General features: G+C 39.7%; 1 protein-coding gene across 1 annotated transcript in view; it reads right to left on the bottom strand.

The window, feature by feature from the left end:
* Window positions 1-17,292, bottom strand: part of LOC132543834 (transcription initiation factor TFIID subunit 5-like) — a 40,127-nt gene that overhangs the window by 13,360 nt on the left and 9,475 nt on the right. The window contains exons 5-12 of the mRNA XM_060207346.1: window positions 17,222-17,292; window positions 15,463-15,581; window positions 14,611-14,688; window positions 13,244-13,344; window positions 12,198-12,289; window positions 8,541-8,660; window positions 7,670-7,818; window positions 5,031-5,168 (exon numbers count right to left, since the gene is read on the bottom strand). The exon at window positions 17,222-17,292 is cut by the window's right edge and continues 53 nt beyond it. Coding sequence (XP_060063329.1) covers window positions 5,031-5,168; window positions 7,670-7,818; window positions 8,541-8,660; window positions 12,198-12,289; window positions 13,244-13,344; window positions 14,611-14,688; window positions 15,463-15,581; window positions 17,222-17,292 — 868 coding nt within the window. The remainder of the gene's footprint in view (window positions 1-5,030; window positions 5,169-7,669; window positions 7,819-8,540; window positions 8,661-12,197; window positions 12,290-13,243; window positions 13,345-14,610; window positions 14,689-15,462; window positions 15,582-17,221) is intronic.

The following is a 17,292-nucleotide window of genomic DNA, read 5'->3' as shown; positions in this document are numbered from 1 at the left end:
TGTACACTTCTTGTAAATCTGATGTCCCACACTGGGGAGATGTGTCCCTTGTAACATAGATATAATCACTACCTAAATCTGATGTCCCACACTGGGGAGATGTGTCCCTTGTAACATAGATATAATCACTACCTAAATCTGATGTCCCACACTGGGGAGATGTGTCCCTTGTAACATAGATATAATCACTGTACCTAAATCTGATGTCCCACACTGGGGAGATGTGTCCCTTGTAACATAGATATAATCATATAAATCATGTCCCACACTGGGGAGATGTGTCCCTTGTAACATAGATATAATCACTACCTAAATCTGATGTCCCACACTGGGGAGATGTGTCCCTTGTAACATAGATATAATCACTGTACCTAAATCTGATGTCCCACACTGGGGAGATGTGTCCCTTGTAACATAGATATAATCACTGTACCTAAATCTGATGTCCCACACTGGGGAGATGTGTCCCTTGTAACATAGATATAATCACTACCTAAAACTGATGTCCCACACTGGGGAGATGTGTCCCTTGTAACATAGATATAATCACTACCTAAATCTGATGTCCCACACTGGGGAGATGTGTCCCTTGTAACATAGATATAATCACTACCTAAATCTGATGTCCCACACTGGGGAGATGTGTCCCTTGTAACATAGATATAATCACTGTACCTAAATCTGATGTCCCACACACTGGGGAGATGTGTCCCTTGTAACATAGATATAATCACTGTACCTAAATCTGATGTCCCACACTGGGGAGATGTGTCCCTTGTAACATAGATATAATCACTACCTAAATCTGATGTCCCACACTGGGGAGATGTGTCCCTTGTAACATAGATATAATCACTACCTAAATCTGATGTCCCACACTGTGTCCCTTGTAACATAGATATAATCACTACCTAAATCTGATGTCCCACACTGGGGAGATGTGTCCCTTGTAACATAGATATAATCACTACCTAAATCTGATGTCCCACACTGGGGAGATGTGTCCCTTGTAACATAGATATAATCACTACCTAAATCTGATGTCCCACACTGGGGAGATGTGTCCCTTGTAACATAGATATAATCACTACCTAAATCTGATGTCCCACACTGGGGAGATGTGTCCCTTGTAACATAGATATAATCACTACCTAAATCTGATGTCCCACACTGAGGAGATGTGTCCCTTGTAACATAGATATAATCACTGTACCTAAATCTGATGTCCCACACTGGGGAGATGTGTCCCTTGTAACATAGATATAATCACTACCTAAATCTGATGTCCCACACTGGGGAGATGTGTCCCTTGTAACATAGATATAATCACTACCTAAATCTGATGTCCCACACTGGGGAGATGTGTCCCTTGTAACATAGATATAATCACTACCTAAATCTGATGTCCCACACTGGGGAGATGTGTCCCTTGTAACATAGATATAATCACTGTACCTAAATCTGATGTCCCACACTGGGGAGATGTGTCCCTTGTAACATAGATATAATCACTACCTAAATCTGATGTCCCACACTGGGGAGATGTGTCCCTTGTAACATAGATATAATCACTACCTAAATCTGATGTCCCACACTGGGGAGATGTGTCCCTTGTAACATAGATATAATCACTACCTAAATCTGATGTCCCACACTGGGGAGATGTGTCCCTTGTAACATAGATATAATCACTATCTATATCTGATGTCCCACACTGGGGAGATGTGTCCCTTGTAACATAGATATAATCACTACCTAAATCTGATGTCCCACACTGGGGAGATGTGTCCCTTGTAACATAGATATAATCACTACCTAAATCTGATGTCCCACACTGGGGAGATGTGTCCCTTGTAACATAGATATAATCACTACCTAAATCTGATGTCCCACACTGGGGAGATGTGTCCCTTGTAACATAGATATAATCACTACCTAAATCTGATGTCCCACACTGGGGAGATGTGTCCCTTGTAACATAGATATAATCACTACCTAAATCTGATGTCCCACACTGGGGAGATGTGTCCCTTGTAACATAGATATAATCACTACCTAAATCTGATGTCCCACACTGGGGAGATGTGTCCCTTGTAACATAGATATAATCACTGTACCTAAATCTGATGTCCCACACTGGGGAGATGTGTCCCTTGTAACATAGATATAATCACTACCTAAATCTGATGTCCCACACTGGGGAGATGTGTCCCTTGTAACATAGATATAATCACTGCACCTAAATCTGATGTCCCACACTGGGGAGATGTGTCCCTTGTAACATAGATATAATCACTACACTAAATCTGTATAAATCTGATGTCCCACACTGGGGAGATGTGTCCCTTGTAACATAGATATAATCACTACCTAAATCTGATGTCCCACACTGGGGAGATGTGTCCCTTGTAACATAGATATAATCACTACCTAAATCTGATGTCCCACACTGGGGAGATGTGTCCCTTGTAACATAGATATGTGTCCCTTGTAACATAGATATAATCACTGTACCTAAATCTGATGTCCCACACTGGGGAGATGTGTCCCTTGTAACATAGATATAATCACTACCTAAATCTGATGTCCCACACTGGGGAGATGTGTCCCTTGTAACATAGATATAATCACTACCTAAATCTGATGTCCCACACTGGGGAGATGTGTCCCTTGTAACATAGATATAATCACTACCTAAATCTGATGTCCCACACTGGGGAGATGTGTCCCTTGTAACATAGATATAATCACTACCTAAATCTGATGTCCCACACTGGGGAGATGTGTCCCTTGTAACATAGATATAATCACTGCACCTAAATCTGATGTCCCACACTGGGGAGATGTGTCCCTTGTAACATAGATATAATCACTACCTAAATCTGATGTCCCACACTGGGGAGATGTGTCCCTTGTAACATAGATATAATCACTACCTAAATCTGATGTCCCACACTGGGGAGATGTGTGTGTCCCTTGTAACATAGATATAATCACTGTACCTAAATCTGATGTCCCACACTGGGGAGATGTGTCCCTTGTAACATAGATATAATCACTACCTAAATCTGATGTCCCACACTGGGGAGATGTGTCCCTTGTAACATAGATATAATCACTAGATATAATCACTACCTAAATCTGATGTCCCACACTGGGGAGATGTGTCCCTTGTAACATAGATATAATCACTACCTAAATCTGATGTCCCACACTGGGGAGATGTGTCCCTTGTAACATAGATATAATCACTACCTAAATCTGATGTCCCACACTGGGGAGATGTGTCCCTTGTAACATAGATATAATCACTACCTAAATCTGATGTCCCACACTGGGGAGATGTGTCCCTTGTAACATAGATATAATCACTACCTAAATCTGATGTCCCACACTGGGGAGATGTGTCCCTTGTAACATAGATATAATCACTACCTAAATCTGATGTCCCACACTGGGGAGATGTGTCCCTTGTAACATAGATATAATCACTACCTAAATCTGATGTCCCACACTGGGGAGATGTGTCCCTTGTAACATAGATATAATCACTGTCCCACCTAAATCTGATGTCCCACACTGGGGAGATGTGTCCCTTGTAACATAGATATAATCACTACCTAAATCTGATGTCCCACACTGGGGAGATGTGTCCCTTGTAACATAGATATAATCACTACCTAAATCTGATGTCCCACACTGGGGAGATGTGTCCCTTGTAACATAGATATAATCACTGTACCTAAATCTGATGTCCCACACTGGGGAGATGTGTCCCTTGTAACATAGATATAATCACTACCTAAATCTGATGTCCCACACTGGGGAGATGTGTCCCTTGTAACATAGATATAATCACTGTACCTAAATCTGATGTCCCACACTGGGGAGATGTGTCCCTTGTAACATAGATATAATCACTACCTAAATCTGATGTCCCACACTGGGGAGATGTGTCCCTTGTAACATAGATATAATCACTGTACCTAAATCTGATGTCCCACACTGGGGAGATGTGTCCCTTGTAACATAGATATAATCACTACCTAAATCTGATGTCCCACACTGGGGAGATGTGTCCCTTGTAACATAGATATACTCACTACCTAAATCTGATGTCCCACACTGGGGAGATGTGTCCCTTGTAACATAGATATAATCACTACCTAAATCTGATGTCCCACACTGGGGAGATGTGTCCCTTGTAACATAGATATAATCACTACCTAAATCTGATGTCCCACACTGGGGAGATGTGTCCCTTGTAACATAGATATAATCACTACCTAAATCTGATGTCCCACACTGGGGAGATGTGTCCCTTGTAACATAGATATAATCACTGTACCTAAATCTGATGTCCCACACTGGGGAGATGTGTCCCTTGTAACATAGATATAATCACTGTACCTAAATCTGATGTCCCACACTGGGTAGATGTGTCCCTTGTAACATAGATATAATCACTACCTAAATCTGATGTCCCACACTGGGGAGATGTGTCCCTTGTAACATAGATATAATCACTGTACCTAAATCTGATGTCCCACACTGGGGAGATGTGTCCCTTGTAACATATATATAATCACTACCTAAATCTGATGTCCCACACTGGGGAGATGTGTCCCTTGTAACATAGATATAATCACTGTACCTAAATCTGATGTCCCACACTGGGGAGATGTGTCCCTTGTAACATAGATATAATCACTACCTAAATCTGATGTCCCACACTGGGGAGATGTGTCCCTTGTTGAACATAGATATAATCACTAAATCTGATGTCCCACACTGGGGAGATGTGTCCCTTGTAACATAGATATAATCACTCCTAAATCTGATGTCCCACCAAGACAAGCCTTAGATCACAAAAAGTCAAAAGGTACCTGTCTACTGGACATTTTTAAAACTTGCACCTTGGTCATTTAATTTAGTAATTATCAAAAATCAAAGTATTTCAATTCCAAAGCATCTTTTAGTTCTATGGTAGTCAAGTTTATCTGCAATGTTAAATGCAGCATAACACTTACTTGTACCATCCTCCGAGGCTGAAATCAGGAACTTTCGGTCGCGACTAAAGTTTGTGGCGTATACAGGACCACTGTGTCCTAGTAAAACCTTAAACTCACTAGCTGTCCGATCATCCATCATTCTCTCTAGAACATCCTCTGTTGAATTAAAAGTTTGGATATCAGTTTGGTTAAATCTAAAGGCCTGGCAGGTATAAATGTAGTGTATATACAATGCAATGTTTGTATCTACCTCTCTGTAGTATTTAGTAGAAAGTTTTACACATATCTTTTTCTTTTTCAGCAATTTGCATTTCTCTGTACAAATTTTTAAAATCCTCCAAAATACAACATGTTTTAGATTACAATATATTGAGCCAGCTAGGAATTCTAATATAGAGGCGTAACATAATACATGTACCCTAATTTTTCACAGGAATGAAATATATCAGTTAAACAAGAGATCCCAGAGGGATCTTGGCGCCCACCATTTGAGGATCTGTTTTCAGTTCTTGAAGATTTGTTTATTTTTTTTTGTTTGTTACAGGTGTTGTAAATGTTCATGAACTGGTCTTCATTGAATATACTCAATGATGGCACAAGATATTTTTATTAAGCACCTATTAGCAAATATCATTTGAAAAAGATTAAAGTATTATTAGATAGCAGTCAGTTACAGGTGGATAATGGACAATATGCTTGTGCTGTATTACTGTCGACATCCAAGATGGCTGCCTGTGGGCCACCTTGATTTCAAATCAGTCCAAAAAAGGTACAATGCACAACTAGGGACCAAGGGGAACCTGCATATGAAATTTGAGAAAGATCCATCCAGTACTTTCCAAGAAATAGCGGTAACAAACTTTTACATCCAAAATCCAAGATGGCCACCTGTCAGCCATCTTGAATTCGAATCAGTCCAAAAAAGGTACAATGCACAACTAGGGACCAAGGGGAACCTGCATATGAAATTTGAGAAAGATCCATCCAGTACTTTTCAAGAAATAGCAGTAACAAACTTTTACATCCAAAATCCAAGATGGCTACCTGTCAGCCATCTTGAATTCGAATCAGTCCAAAAAAGGTACAATGCACAACTAGGGACCAAGAGGAATCTGCATATGAAATTTGAGGAAGATCCATCCAGTACTTTCTCAGAAATAGCGGTAACAAATTTTTACTTCCAAAATCCAAGATGGCCACCTGTCGGCCATCTTGAATTCAAATCAGTCCAAGAAAGGTACAATGCACAACTAGGGACCAAGGGGAAACTGCATATGAAATTTGAGAAAGATCCATCCAATACTTTTCCAGAAATAGCGGTAACAAACTTTTACTTCCAAAATCCAAGATGGCCACCTGTCGGCCATCTTGAATGCGAATCAGTTCAAAAAAGGTACAATGCACAACTAGGGACCAAGGGGAACCTGCATATGAAATTTGAGAAAGATCCATCCAATACTTTTCCAGAAATAGCGGTAACAAACTTTTACTTCCAAAATCCAAGATGGCCACCTGTCGGCCATCTTGGATGCGAATCAGTTCAAAAAAGGTACAATGCACAACTAGGGACCAAGGGGAACCTGCATATGAAATTTGAGAAAGATCCATCCAGTACTTTTCAAGAAATAGCAGTAACAAACTTTTACATCCAAAATCCAAGATGGCTACCTGTCAGCCATCTTGAATTCGAATCAGTCCAAAAAAGGTACAATGCACAACTAGGGACCAAGAGGAATCTGCATATGAAATTTGAGGAAGATCCATCCAGTACTTTCTCAGAAATAGCGGTAACAAATTTTTACTTCCAAAATCCAAGATGGCCACCTGTCGGCCATCTTGAATTCAAATCAGTCCAAGAAAGGTACAATGCACAACTAGGGACCAAGGGGAAACTGCATATGAAATTTGAGAAAGATCCATCCAATACTTTTCCAGAAATAGCGGTAACAAACTTTTACTTCCAAAATCCAAGATGGCCACCTGTCGGCCATCTTGAATGCGAATCAGTTCAAAAAAGGTACAATGCACAACTAGGGACCAAGGGGAACCTGCATATGAAATTTGAGAAAGATCCATCCAATACTTTTCCAGAAATAGCGGTAACAAACTTTTACTTCCAAAATCCAAGATGGCCACCTGTCGGCCATCTTGAATGCGAATCAGTTCAAAAAAGGTACAATGCACAACTAGGGACCAAGGGGAACCTGCATATGAAATTTGAGAAAGATCCATCCAATACTTTTCCAGAAATAGCGGTAACAAGAATTGTTTACGGACGGACGGACGGACGGACGACGGACCACGGACGCAGGGCGATTTGAATAACCCACCATCTATTAGATAGATGGTGGGCTAAAAAGTTACAGTTTTTCTCTTTCAGCATACTTAAAGAAGAGAGTCAAAGTTAGTTTTTTATCTCTAAAATAAATAAATTCCAAGAAGTTAACTGTTCTTAACAAATTTTGTCCTTAGAAAAGATTGAAGATTTTGTATGTTATCTAAACCCATCCCCCAAAAAACACACAGAAAAAAGTTGATGGTAGCTGTGATATTTTGTTATTTCTTTTCAACTAAAGAGCTTAAAACCAACTCATAGTGTTTTTATTTGACAAAAAGCATAACCAATGCTTTTGGTTTAAAACCCAAGAGCTACTTACCTGCTTCTTTGTCGATTATGTCAAGGTCTTTGGATTTTTTCATAGTGCGTAGCTTCACTGAATTCAGCAGACTAAATACCCTGATAGCAGAGTTCGAGAATCCCGCAGCAAGAAGACTTGAATCTTCACTGATCTCCACACAAGTTGCCCTGGAAACAAAAAAGTAATCAAATGAGAGGCCAAAGATAAGATAACTACTCGTTAAAGGTTTAGACAAGAGGTCCAAAGGGCTTGTAATGTTCACATGGTTTGGTTTGCTTCATCTCAATTAAATGTTGTTCCACCATTTATACAAGATTAAAATTTCACCCTAGCTAGGATGCTTCCAATCAAATTTAGATTATATCCTGTCATTCATATGAAAAAAGGTTTGTAAAGAAGCTACTACATTTTCCTTACTAGGCCCTGTCACTCGTGCCCCACCACTAGTATAATTTTCTATCTTTACCACTTGGGGACACTCCCGGTCAAATTTGTATCAAGTCTAATCAATGGTCAAGACGATGAAGTTGTTTTTTCAAATATTCTTGATGGACAGACAATGGATGATGGATGTAGTATGGCAAGCTCACCTTGGTCCTTTGAACCAGGCGAAATCATGAGAGGATACATCCATGATCAGTATCAGTTATCTACATAGAAAGATTCAGGGTAGATGTTTGGCTGGAATATTGCTGACAAGTACTTCGCATTCATAAATTCAGCCAGATTAGCAGATAGCCAACCACAGAATCAGTTGAGACATAGCCAACCACAGAATCAGTTGAGTCATGTATCAAAAGTGACAAATGTTTCATCGGATCGCTCCTGACAATGTGTAATTGTATCAATAACAAATTCAGTGTGCTTTGCTAATATTCACAATACTTACCCCTGAAATGAGTTGAGCAAAGTGTAAAAGCAGATAGACGGCATGCAGGTGGAGTTGACCTTCACTCGTTTTGTTGCCTCACGAAACACTGTAATCTTCTCTATCTTATCACTATCTTTCCTGAAATTAACAGCTTTATGTTAAGGGGGTATGTAACTTTGGAAACAATTTGATGGTTTTCATTTTGTTATCTGATATTCCAGTGGAAATCCTGAAAAGAGAAGTGACCACACAAGGATGATACAATATTAAGGGAGGTAAATCTTACATGAACACCAGTGTTCTGATACAAAGCAAATCTACGAACATACTGTTTTTGAATAACCAACCTTAACGTGGCAACAATAAAACATCCATAGGCAAGCCCCCTAGCCTGACTGTTCAAGAAGCACTGGCCTGGCTGTTAAAAAGGCACTGTCCTGACTGCTCATAACCCACCAGTCTGGCTGTTAAAAAGGCACTGTCCTGACTGCTCATAACCCACCAGTCTGGCTGTTCAAAAAGCACTGTCCTGACTGCTCATAACCTACCAGTCTGGCTGTTCAAAAAGCACTGTCCTGACTGCTCATAACCTACCAGTCTGGCTGTTAAAAAGGCACTGTCCTGACTGCTCATAACCCACCAGTCTGGCTGTTAAAAAGGCACTGTCCTGACTGCTCATAACCCACCAGTCTGGCTGTTCAAAAAGCACTGTCCTGACTGCTCATAACCTACCAGTCTGGCTGTTCAAGAAGCACTGTCCTGACTGCTCATAACCTACCAGTCTGGCTGTTCAAAAAGCACTGTCCTGACTGCTCATAACCCACCAGTCTGGCTGTTCAAAAAGCACTGTCCTGATTGCTCATAACCCACCAGTCTGGCTGTTAAAAAGGCACTGTCCTGACTGCTCATAACCCACCAGTCTGGCTGTTCAAAAAGCACTGCCCTGACTGCTCATAACCCACCAGTCTGGCTGTTCAAAAAGCACTGTCCTGACTGCTCATAACCCACCAGTCTGGCTGTTCAAAAAGCACTGTCCTGACTGCTCATAACCTACCAGTCTGGCTGTTCAAAAAGCACTGTCCTGACTGCTCATAACCTACCAGTCTGGCTGTTCAAAAAGCACTGCCCTGACTGCTCATAACCCACCAGTCTGGCTGTTCAAAAAGCACTGTCCTGACTGCTCATAACCCACCAGTCTGGCTGTTCAAAAAGCACTGCCCTGACTGCTCATAACCCACCAGTCTGGCTGTTCAAAAAGCACTGCCCTGACTGCTCATAACCTACCAGTCTGGCTGTTCAAAAAGCACTGTCCTGACTGCTCATAACCTACCAGTCTGGCTGTTCAAAAAGCACTGTCCTGACTGCTCATAACCTACCAGTCTGGCTGTTCAAAAAGCACTGTCCTGACTGCTCATAACCTACCAGTCTGGCTGTTCAAAAAGCACTGTCCTGACTGCTCATAACCCACCAGTCTGGCTGTTCAAAAAGCACTGCCCTGACTGCTCATAACCTACCAGTCTGGCTGTTCAAAAAGCACTGTCCTGACTGCTCAGTAATTTTTTTTCTTTACATACAGTTCTGGTAGTAGTATTCCGTTATTCTGTGGAGTGTTGGGATCATTTGAACACTGACAGTTCTGGTAGTAGTATTCTGTTATTCTGTGGAGTGTTGGGATCATTTGAACACTGACAGTTCTGGTAGTGGTATTCTGTTATTCTGTGGAGTGTTGGGATCATTTGAACACTGACAGTTCTGGTAGTAGTATTCTGTTATTCTGTGGAGTGTTGGGATCATTTTAAGGACTTACAGTTCTGGTAGTAGTATTCTGTTATTCTGTGGAGTGTTGGGATCATTTGAACACTGACAGTTCTGGTAGTGGTATTCTGTTATTCTGTGGAGTGTTGGGATCATTTGAACACTGACAGTTCTGGTAGTGGTATTCTGTTATTCTGTGGAGTGTTGGGATCATTTGAACACTGACAGTTCTGGTACTGACAGTTCTGGTAGTGGTATTCTGTTATTCTGTGGAGTGTTGGGATCATTTGAACACTGACAGTTCTGGTAGTGGTATTCTGTTATTCTGTGGAGTGTTGGGATCATTTGAACACTGACAGTTCTGGTAGTGGTATTCTGTTATTCTGTGGAGTGTTGGGATCATTTTAAGGACTGACAGTTCTGGTAGTGGTATTCTGTTATTCTGTGGAGTGTTGGGATCATTTTAAGGACTTACAGTTCTGGTAGTAGTATTCTGTTATTCTGTGGAGTGTTGGGATCATTTGAACACTGACAGTTCTGGTAGTAGTATTCTGTTATTCTGTGGAGTGTTGGGATCATTTGAACACTGACAGTTCTGGTAGTGGTATTCTGTTATTCTGTGGAGTGTTGGGATCATTTTAAGGACTTACAGTTCTGGTAGTAGTATTCTGTTATTCTGTGGAGTGTTGGGATCATTTTAAGGACTTACAGTTCTGGTAGTAGTATTCTGTTATTCTGTGGAGTGTTGGGATCATTTGAACACTGACAGTTCTGGTAGTGGTATTCTGTTATTCTGTGGAGTGTTGGGATCTGTGGAGTGTATTCTGTTATTCTGTGGAGTGTTGGGATCATTTGAACACTGACAGTTCTGGTAGTAGTATTCTGTTATTCTGTGGAGTGTTGGGATCATTTTAAGGACATTTGACAGTTCTGGTAGTGGTATTCTGTTATTCTGTGGAGTGTTGGGATCATTTTAAGGACTTACAGTTCTGGTAGTAGTATTTATTCTGTGGAGTGTTGGGATCATTTGAACACTGACAGTTCTGGTAGTAGTATTCTGTTATTCTGTGGAGTGTTGGGATCATTTTAAGGACTGACAGTTCTGGTAGTGGTATTCTGTTATTCTGTGGAGTGTTGGGATCATTTTAAGGACTTACAGTTCTGGTAGTAGTATTCTGTTATTCTGTGGAGTGTTGGGATCATTTGAACACTGACAGTTCTGGTAGTGGTATTCTGTTATTCTGTGGAGTGTTGGGATCATTTGAACACTGACAGTTCTGGTAGTAGTATTCTGTTATTCTGTGGAGTGTTGGGATCATTTTAAGGACTGACAGTTCTGGTAGTGGTATTCTGTTATTCTGTGGAGTGTTGGGATCATTTTAAGGACTTACAGTTCTGGTAGTAGTATTCTGTTATTCTGTGGAGTGTTGGGATCATTTGAACACTGACAGTTCTGGTAGTGGTATTCTGTTATTCTGTGGAGTGTTGGGATCATTTTAAGGACTGACAGTTCTGGTAGTGGTATTCTGTTATTCTGTGGAGTGTTGGGATCATTTTAAGGACTTACAGTTCTGGTAGTGGTATTCTGTTATTCTGTGGAGTGTTGGGATCATTTGAACACTGACAGTTCTGGTAGTGGTATTCTGTTATTCTGTGGAGTGTTGGGATCATTTTAAGGACTTACAGTTCTGGTAGTGGTATTCTGTTATTCTGTGGAGTGTTGGGATCATTTTAAGGACTTACAGTTCTGGTAGTGGTATTCTGTTATTCTGTGGAGCATTGGGATCATTTTAAGGACTGACAGTTCTGGTAGTGGTATTCTGTTATTCTGTGGAGTGTTGGGATCATTTTAAGGACTTACAGTTCTGGTAGTGGTATTCTGTTATTCTGTGGAGCATTGGGATCATTTTAAGGACTTACAGTTCTGGTAGTGGTATTCTGTTATTCTGTGGAGCATTGGGATCATTTTTAGACTTTTTCATCAGTAAAGGGTCTTTCTTCTGTTTCTTTTTCTGGAAAAGAAAAGAAAAATATGCCAAAAAAATGTTAACAGGGTTGCATGCATAAGGAATTGTGAACGTGATCAATTATGATCTCAATGTCAGCTTATTCAAAAGAGGACACAGAAGTCATTGATTACGATCCACAAGGAAACTGTAATGTTAATGTAAGTACAACATTAGATTTACTTTGATTTAAGGGTTGGATAGTGGAGTCAGGGAGGGCATCTACAAGACAATAAGTCAAGGGGACAACATACACATTCTGATACAAAGTCAGGGGGAGGGCTTTGTACCGGACAACAAGTCAAGGTGACAACATACACATTCCGATACAAAGTCAGGGGGAGGGCTTTGTACCGGACAATAAGTCAAGGGGACAACATACACATTCTGATACAAAGTCAGGGGGAGGGCTTGCTATAGGACAATAAGTCATAGGAGACACAATACACATTCTGATACAAAGTCAGGGGGAGGGCTTGCTATAGGACAATAAGTCATAGGAGACACAATACACATTCTGATACAAAGTCAGAGGGAGGGCTTTCTGTCTGTAGACAATAAACACAGCAGTAAATTGACCAAACTTTCTGTCTGTAGACAATGAACACAGCAGTAAATTGACCAAACTTTCTGTCTGTAGACGATGAACACAGTAGTAAATTGACCAAACTTTCTGTCTGTAGACAATGAACACAGTAGTAAACTGACCAAACTTTCTGTCTGTAGACAATGAACACAGTAGTAAACTGACCAAACTTTCTGTCTGTAGACAATGAACACAGTAGTAAATTGACCAAACTTTCTGTCTGTAGACAATGAACACAGCAGTAAATTGACCAAACTTTCTGTCTGTAGATGATGAACACAGTAGTAAATTGACCAAACTTTCTGTCTGTAGACAATGAACACAGCAGTAAATTGACCAAACTTTCTGTCTGCAGTAAATTGATAAATCCTTACCTTGGGTTTATCATCGCCCTCCCCTGCTTCTTCCTCCTCCTCCAAGGGAATGTTGATGTCTGGCTCCTTGAGTAGGCCGTAGTAAACCTTCACTCTGTTGGCTGTGTCACAAAAGCAGAAAACCTGGGATATTTATTCTCTTTGGTATAATTATATCCAATATGACACATTAAATGAAGTCAAACTATGGCATTTTGACGATGTAAGAAACTGGTCAGTGTCAGTGACCCTATCACACAGATATGTCAGTGACCTTATCACACAGGTATGTCAGTGACCCTATTACACAAGTATATAAGTGACCCTATCATACAGGAATGTCAGTGATCCTATCACAGGTATGTCAGTGACCTTATTGTACAGGTATATCAGTGACCCTATCAAACAGGTATGTCGGTGACCCTATCACAAAGATATGTCAGTGACCCTATCACACAGGTATATCAGTGACCCTTTTACAAAGTTATGTCAATGACCTTATTGTACAGTTATATCTGAGACCCTATTATACAGATATGTCAGTGACCCTATTAGATAGGTATGTAAGTGACCCTATCACACAGGTATGTCAGTGACCCTATCACACAGATATGTCAGTGACCCTATCACAAAGGTATATCAGTGACCCTATCACACAGGTAAGTCAGTGACTATCACACAGATATGTCAGTGACCTATTGTACAGGTATGTCAGTGACCCTATTACAGATATGTCAATTGACCCTATTACACAGATATGTCAGTGACCCTATCACACAGGTATGTCAGTGACCCTATTGTTCAGGTATGTCAGTGACCCTATTACACAGATATGTCAGTGACCTTATCACACAGGTATGTCAGTGACCCTATTACACAGGTATGTCAGTGACCTTATTGTACAGGTATATCTGTGACCCTATTATACAGATATGTCAGTGACCCTATCACACAGGTATATAGCTGACCCTATTACACAGGTATGACAGTGACCCTATCACACAGATATGTCAGTGACCCTATTATACAGATATGTCAGTGACCCTATCAGAGGTATATCAGTGACCGTATCACACAGGTATGTCAGTGACTATAACAGATATGACAATGACCCTATTGTACAGCTATGTCAGTGACCCTATCACACAGGTATGTCAGTGACCCTATCACACAGGTATGTCAGTGACCCTATTACACAGATATGTCAGTGACCTTATTACACAGATACATGAAAGACTATGTGATAAACATATGTTAACAACCCTATATGATACGTATATTAAGGAACCTACATAACAGGTACGCAAATTAACCTTCAACACAGGTATGTTTATGTCCCTATAACACCGGTATATTAACGACACAGGTGTGCTGAAATATTCCTTTACCTTCCCGCTCCGACTCTCCAAGGACAGCTCCACTTGATAACTGGATCTGCTGTTTATTTCTCGGCATGCCATCAAAAACTAAACAAGAAGACATAAAGAAATCATGAAGTTGACTTGTATATTTTAAGGCGTAATTCATTCAGTTCCTCAACAGACAAATAGAAGTTAGATTTTAACTACAAGAGCACCATGGGGCAGAACAATATGCACTCATCCCGTGCCAAAAAAACATTCAGCAATTGTTGTACAAAAAGAATACAAAAAAGAAATGATAATAATGATTCAAAATATCATAGACAATATGTTTTAATAATATAAATCTCTCTGATTTACTTTGACACAAGTCTCAAAGGGTGGATGGAAAACAGAAACAAATCTCTGGACAAGATTAAAATGCTGAAAAGGCAATAACTTTTCAAAATATCATTGAATCAAAATGCTGTTCATGAGGACACAATCTCATGTTGAGGTTTTAACCAACCAAAGAAATTGGTTAAAAACTTAGTGAAGAGATATCTAGATGAGATAAAAGTTCTGAAAAACAAACTGAGGGCATAATTAATTCTCAATTGTTTTTACACATTCTCAATGCCAGTAATTTTGACAGTTACTTTCCTCTATATTTTGGTGATAGTTACAACTCTCCATGATTTTAATATATAATTCTCTGTAATTTTGATAGTTAAAATTCTCTGTAATTTTGATAGTTAAAATTCTCTATAATTTTGATAGTTAAAATTCTCTATAATTTTGATAGTTAAAATTCTCTATAATTGTAAGTTATAAGCAAATGATAATCCTTTTACAGTACATAATAAAAAGAGCCCAGTTAGCTAGTTTACAAGACAATACCATCCACAAATAGATGTTCCTGTACAATGTTAAGCAGGGGTTTCATCTTCTTTTCTTGTAGGCGTCGCTTCAGATGGATATAAGAATCTCGCGACATCTTGATCACAAACTTGCTTGATCTGAAGTTAACCAAGAGCACAAGGTCATGCAGGCTGGATGAGGCACAGGATAGAAATTAGCAGACTTTAATGAGACAATTACAGAGAAATAAAAACAAGCTATTGGTGAAAAAATCTTCTGATCCAAGAATGCAGTTTTCCATTAATGTGTGTTTAACCTTTCATGTGCTGACTTAGTTAAGTTCTACACAAGCGTGTCTAACTAACCTTACGTGTACTGACTTAGTTAAGTTATACACGAGCGTGTTTAACCTTACATGTTATGACTTACTTAAAGTTCTCCATGAGTGTGTTTAACCTTACATGTTCTGACTTACTTAAAGTTCTCAATGAGTGTGTTTAACCTTACATGTTCTGACTTACTTCTCCATGAGTGTGTTTAACCTTACATGTTCTGACTTACTTCTCCATGAGTGTGTTTAACCTTACATGTGTGTTTAACTGACTTACTCCATAAAGTTCCTCATGTTCTGACTTACTTAATGAGTGTGTTTAACCTTACATGTTCTGACTTACTTAAAGTTCTCCATGAGTGTGTTTAACCTTACATGTTCTGACTTACTTAAAGTTCTCCATGAGTGTGTTTAACCTTACATGTTCTGACTTACTTAAAGTTCTCCACGAGCGTGTTTAACCTTACATGTTCTGACTTACTTAAAGTTTTCCATGAGTGTGTTTAACCTTACATGTTCTGACTTACTTAAAGTTCTCCATGAGTGTGTTTAACCTTACATGTTCTGACTTACTTAAGTTCTCCATGAGTGTGTTCAACTTTACATGTTCTGACTTACTTCTCCATGAGTGTGTTTAACCTTACATGTTCTGACTCTGTTCTGACTTACTTCTCCATGAGTGTGTTTAACCTTACATGTTCTGACTTAAGTGTGTTTAACCTTACATGTTCTCCATGAGTGTGTTTAACCTTACATGTTCTGACTTACTTAAAGTTCTCCATGAGTGTGTTTAACCTTACATGTTCTGACTTACTTAAAGTTCTCCATGAGTGTGTTTAACCTTACATGTTCTGACTTACTTCTCCATGAGTGTGTTTAACCTTACATGTTCTGACTTACTTAAAGTTCTCCATGAGTGTGTTTAACCTTACATGTTCTGACTTACTTCTCCATGAGTGTGTTTAACCTTACATGTTCTGACTTACTTCTCCATGAGTGTGTTTAACCTTACATGTTCTGACTCACTTCTCCATGAGTGTGTTTAACCTTACATGTTCTGACTTACTTAAAGTTCTCCACGAGTGTGTTTAACCTTACATGTTCTGACTTACTTAAAGTTCTCCATGAGTGTGTTTAACCTTACATGTTCTGACTTACTTAAAGTTCTCCATGAGTGTGTTTAACCTTACATGTTCTGACTTACTTAAAGTTCTCCATGAGTGTGTTTAACCTTACATGTTCTGACTTACTTAAAGTTCTCCATGAGTGTGTTTAACCTTACATGTTCTGACTTACTTCTCCATGAGTGTGTTTAACCTTACATGTTCTGACTTACTTCTCCATGAGTGTGTTTAACCTTACATGTTCTGACTTACTTAAGTTCTCCATGAGTGTGTTTAACCTTACATGTTCTGACTTACTTAAAGTTCTCCATGAGTGTGTTTAACCTTACATGTTCTGACTTACTTAAAGTTCTCCATGAGTGTGTTTCCTTGCATGTGTTCCCGCTTCACCACAGTGGACAGCTGTCGGAGATC

This window comes from Ylistrum balloti, unplaced genomic scaffold (assembly GCF_031769215.1).
Source record: "Ylistrum balloti isolate Yb309-2 unplaced genomic scaffold, AGI_CSIRO_Ybal_v1 Utg369770, whole genome shotgun sequence".
Classification (NCBI taxonomy): Eukaryota; Metazoa; Mollusca; class Bivalvia; order Pectinida; family Pectinidae; genus Ylistrum; species Ylistrum balloti.
Note: the sequence above shows the minus strand (reverse complement) of the source record. Positions and strands in the feature narration are given on the sequence as shown.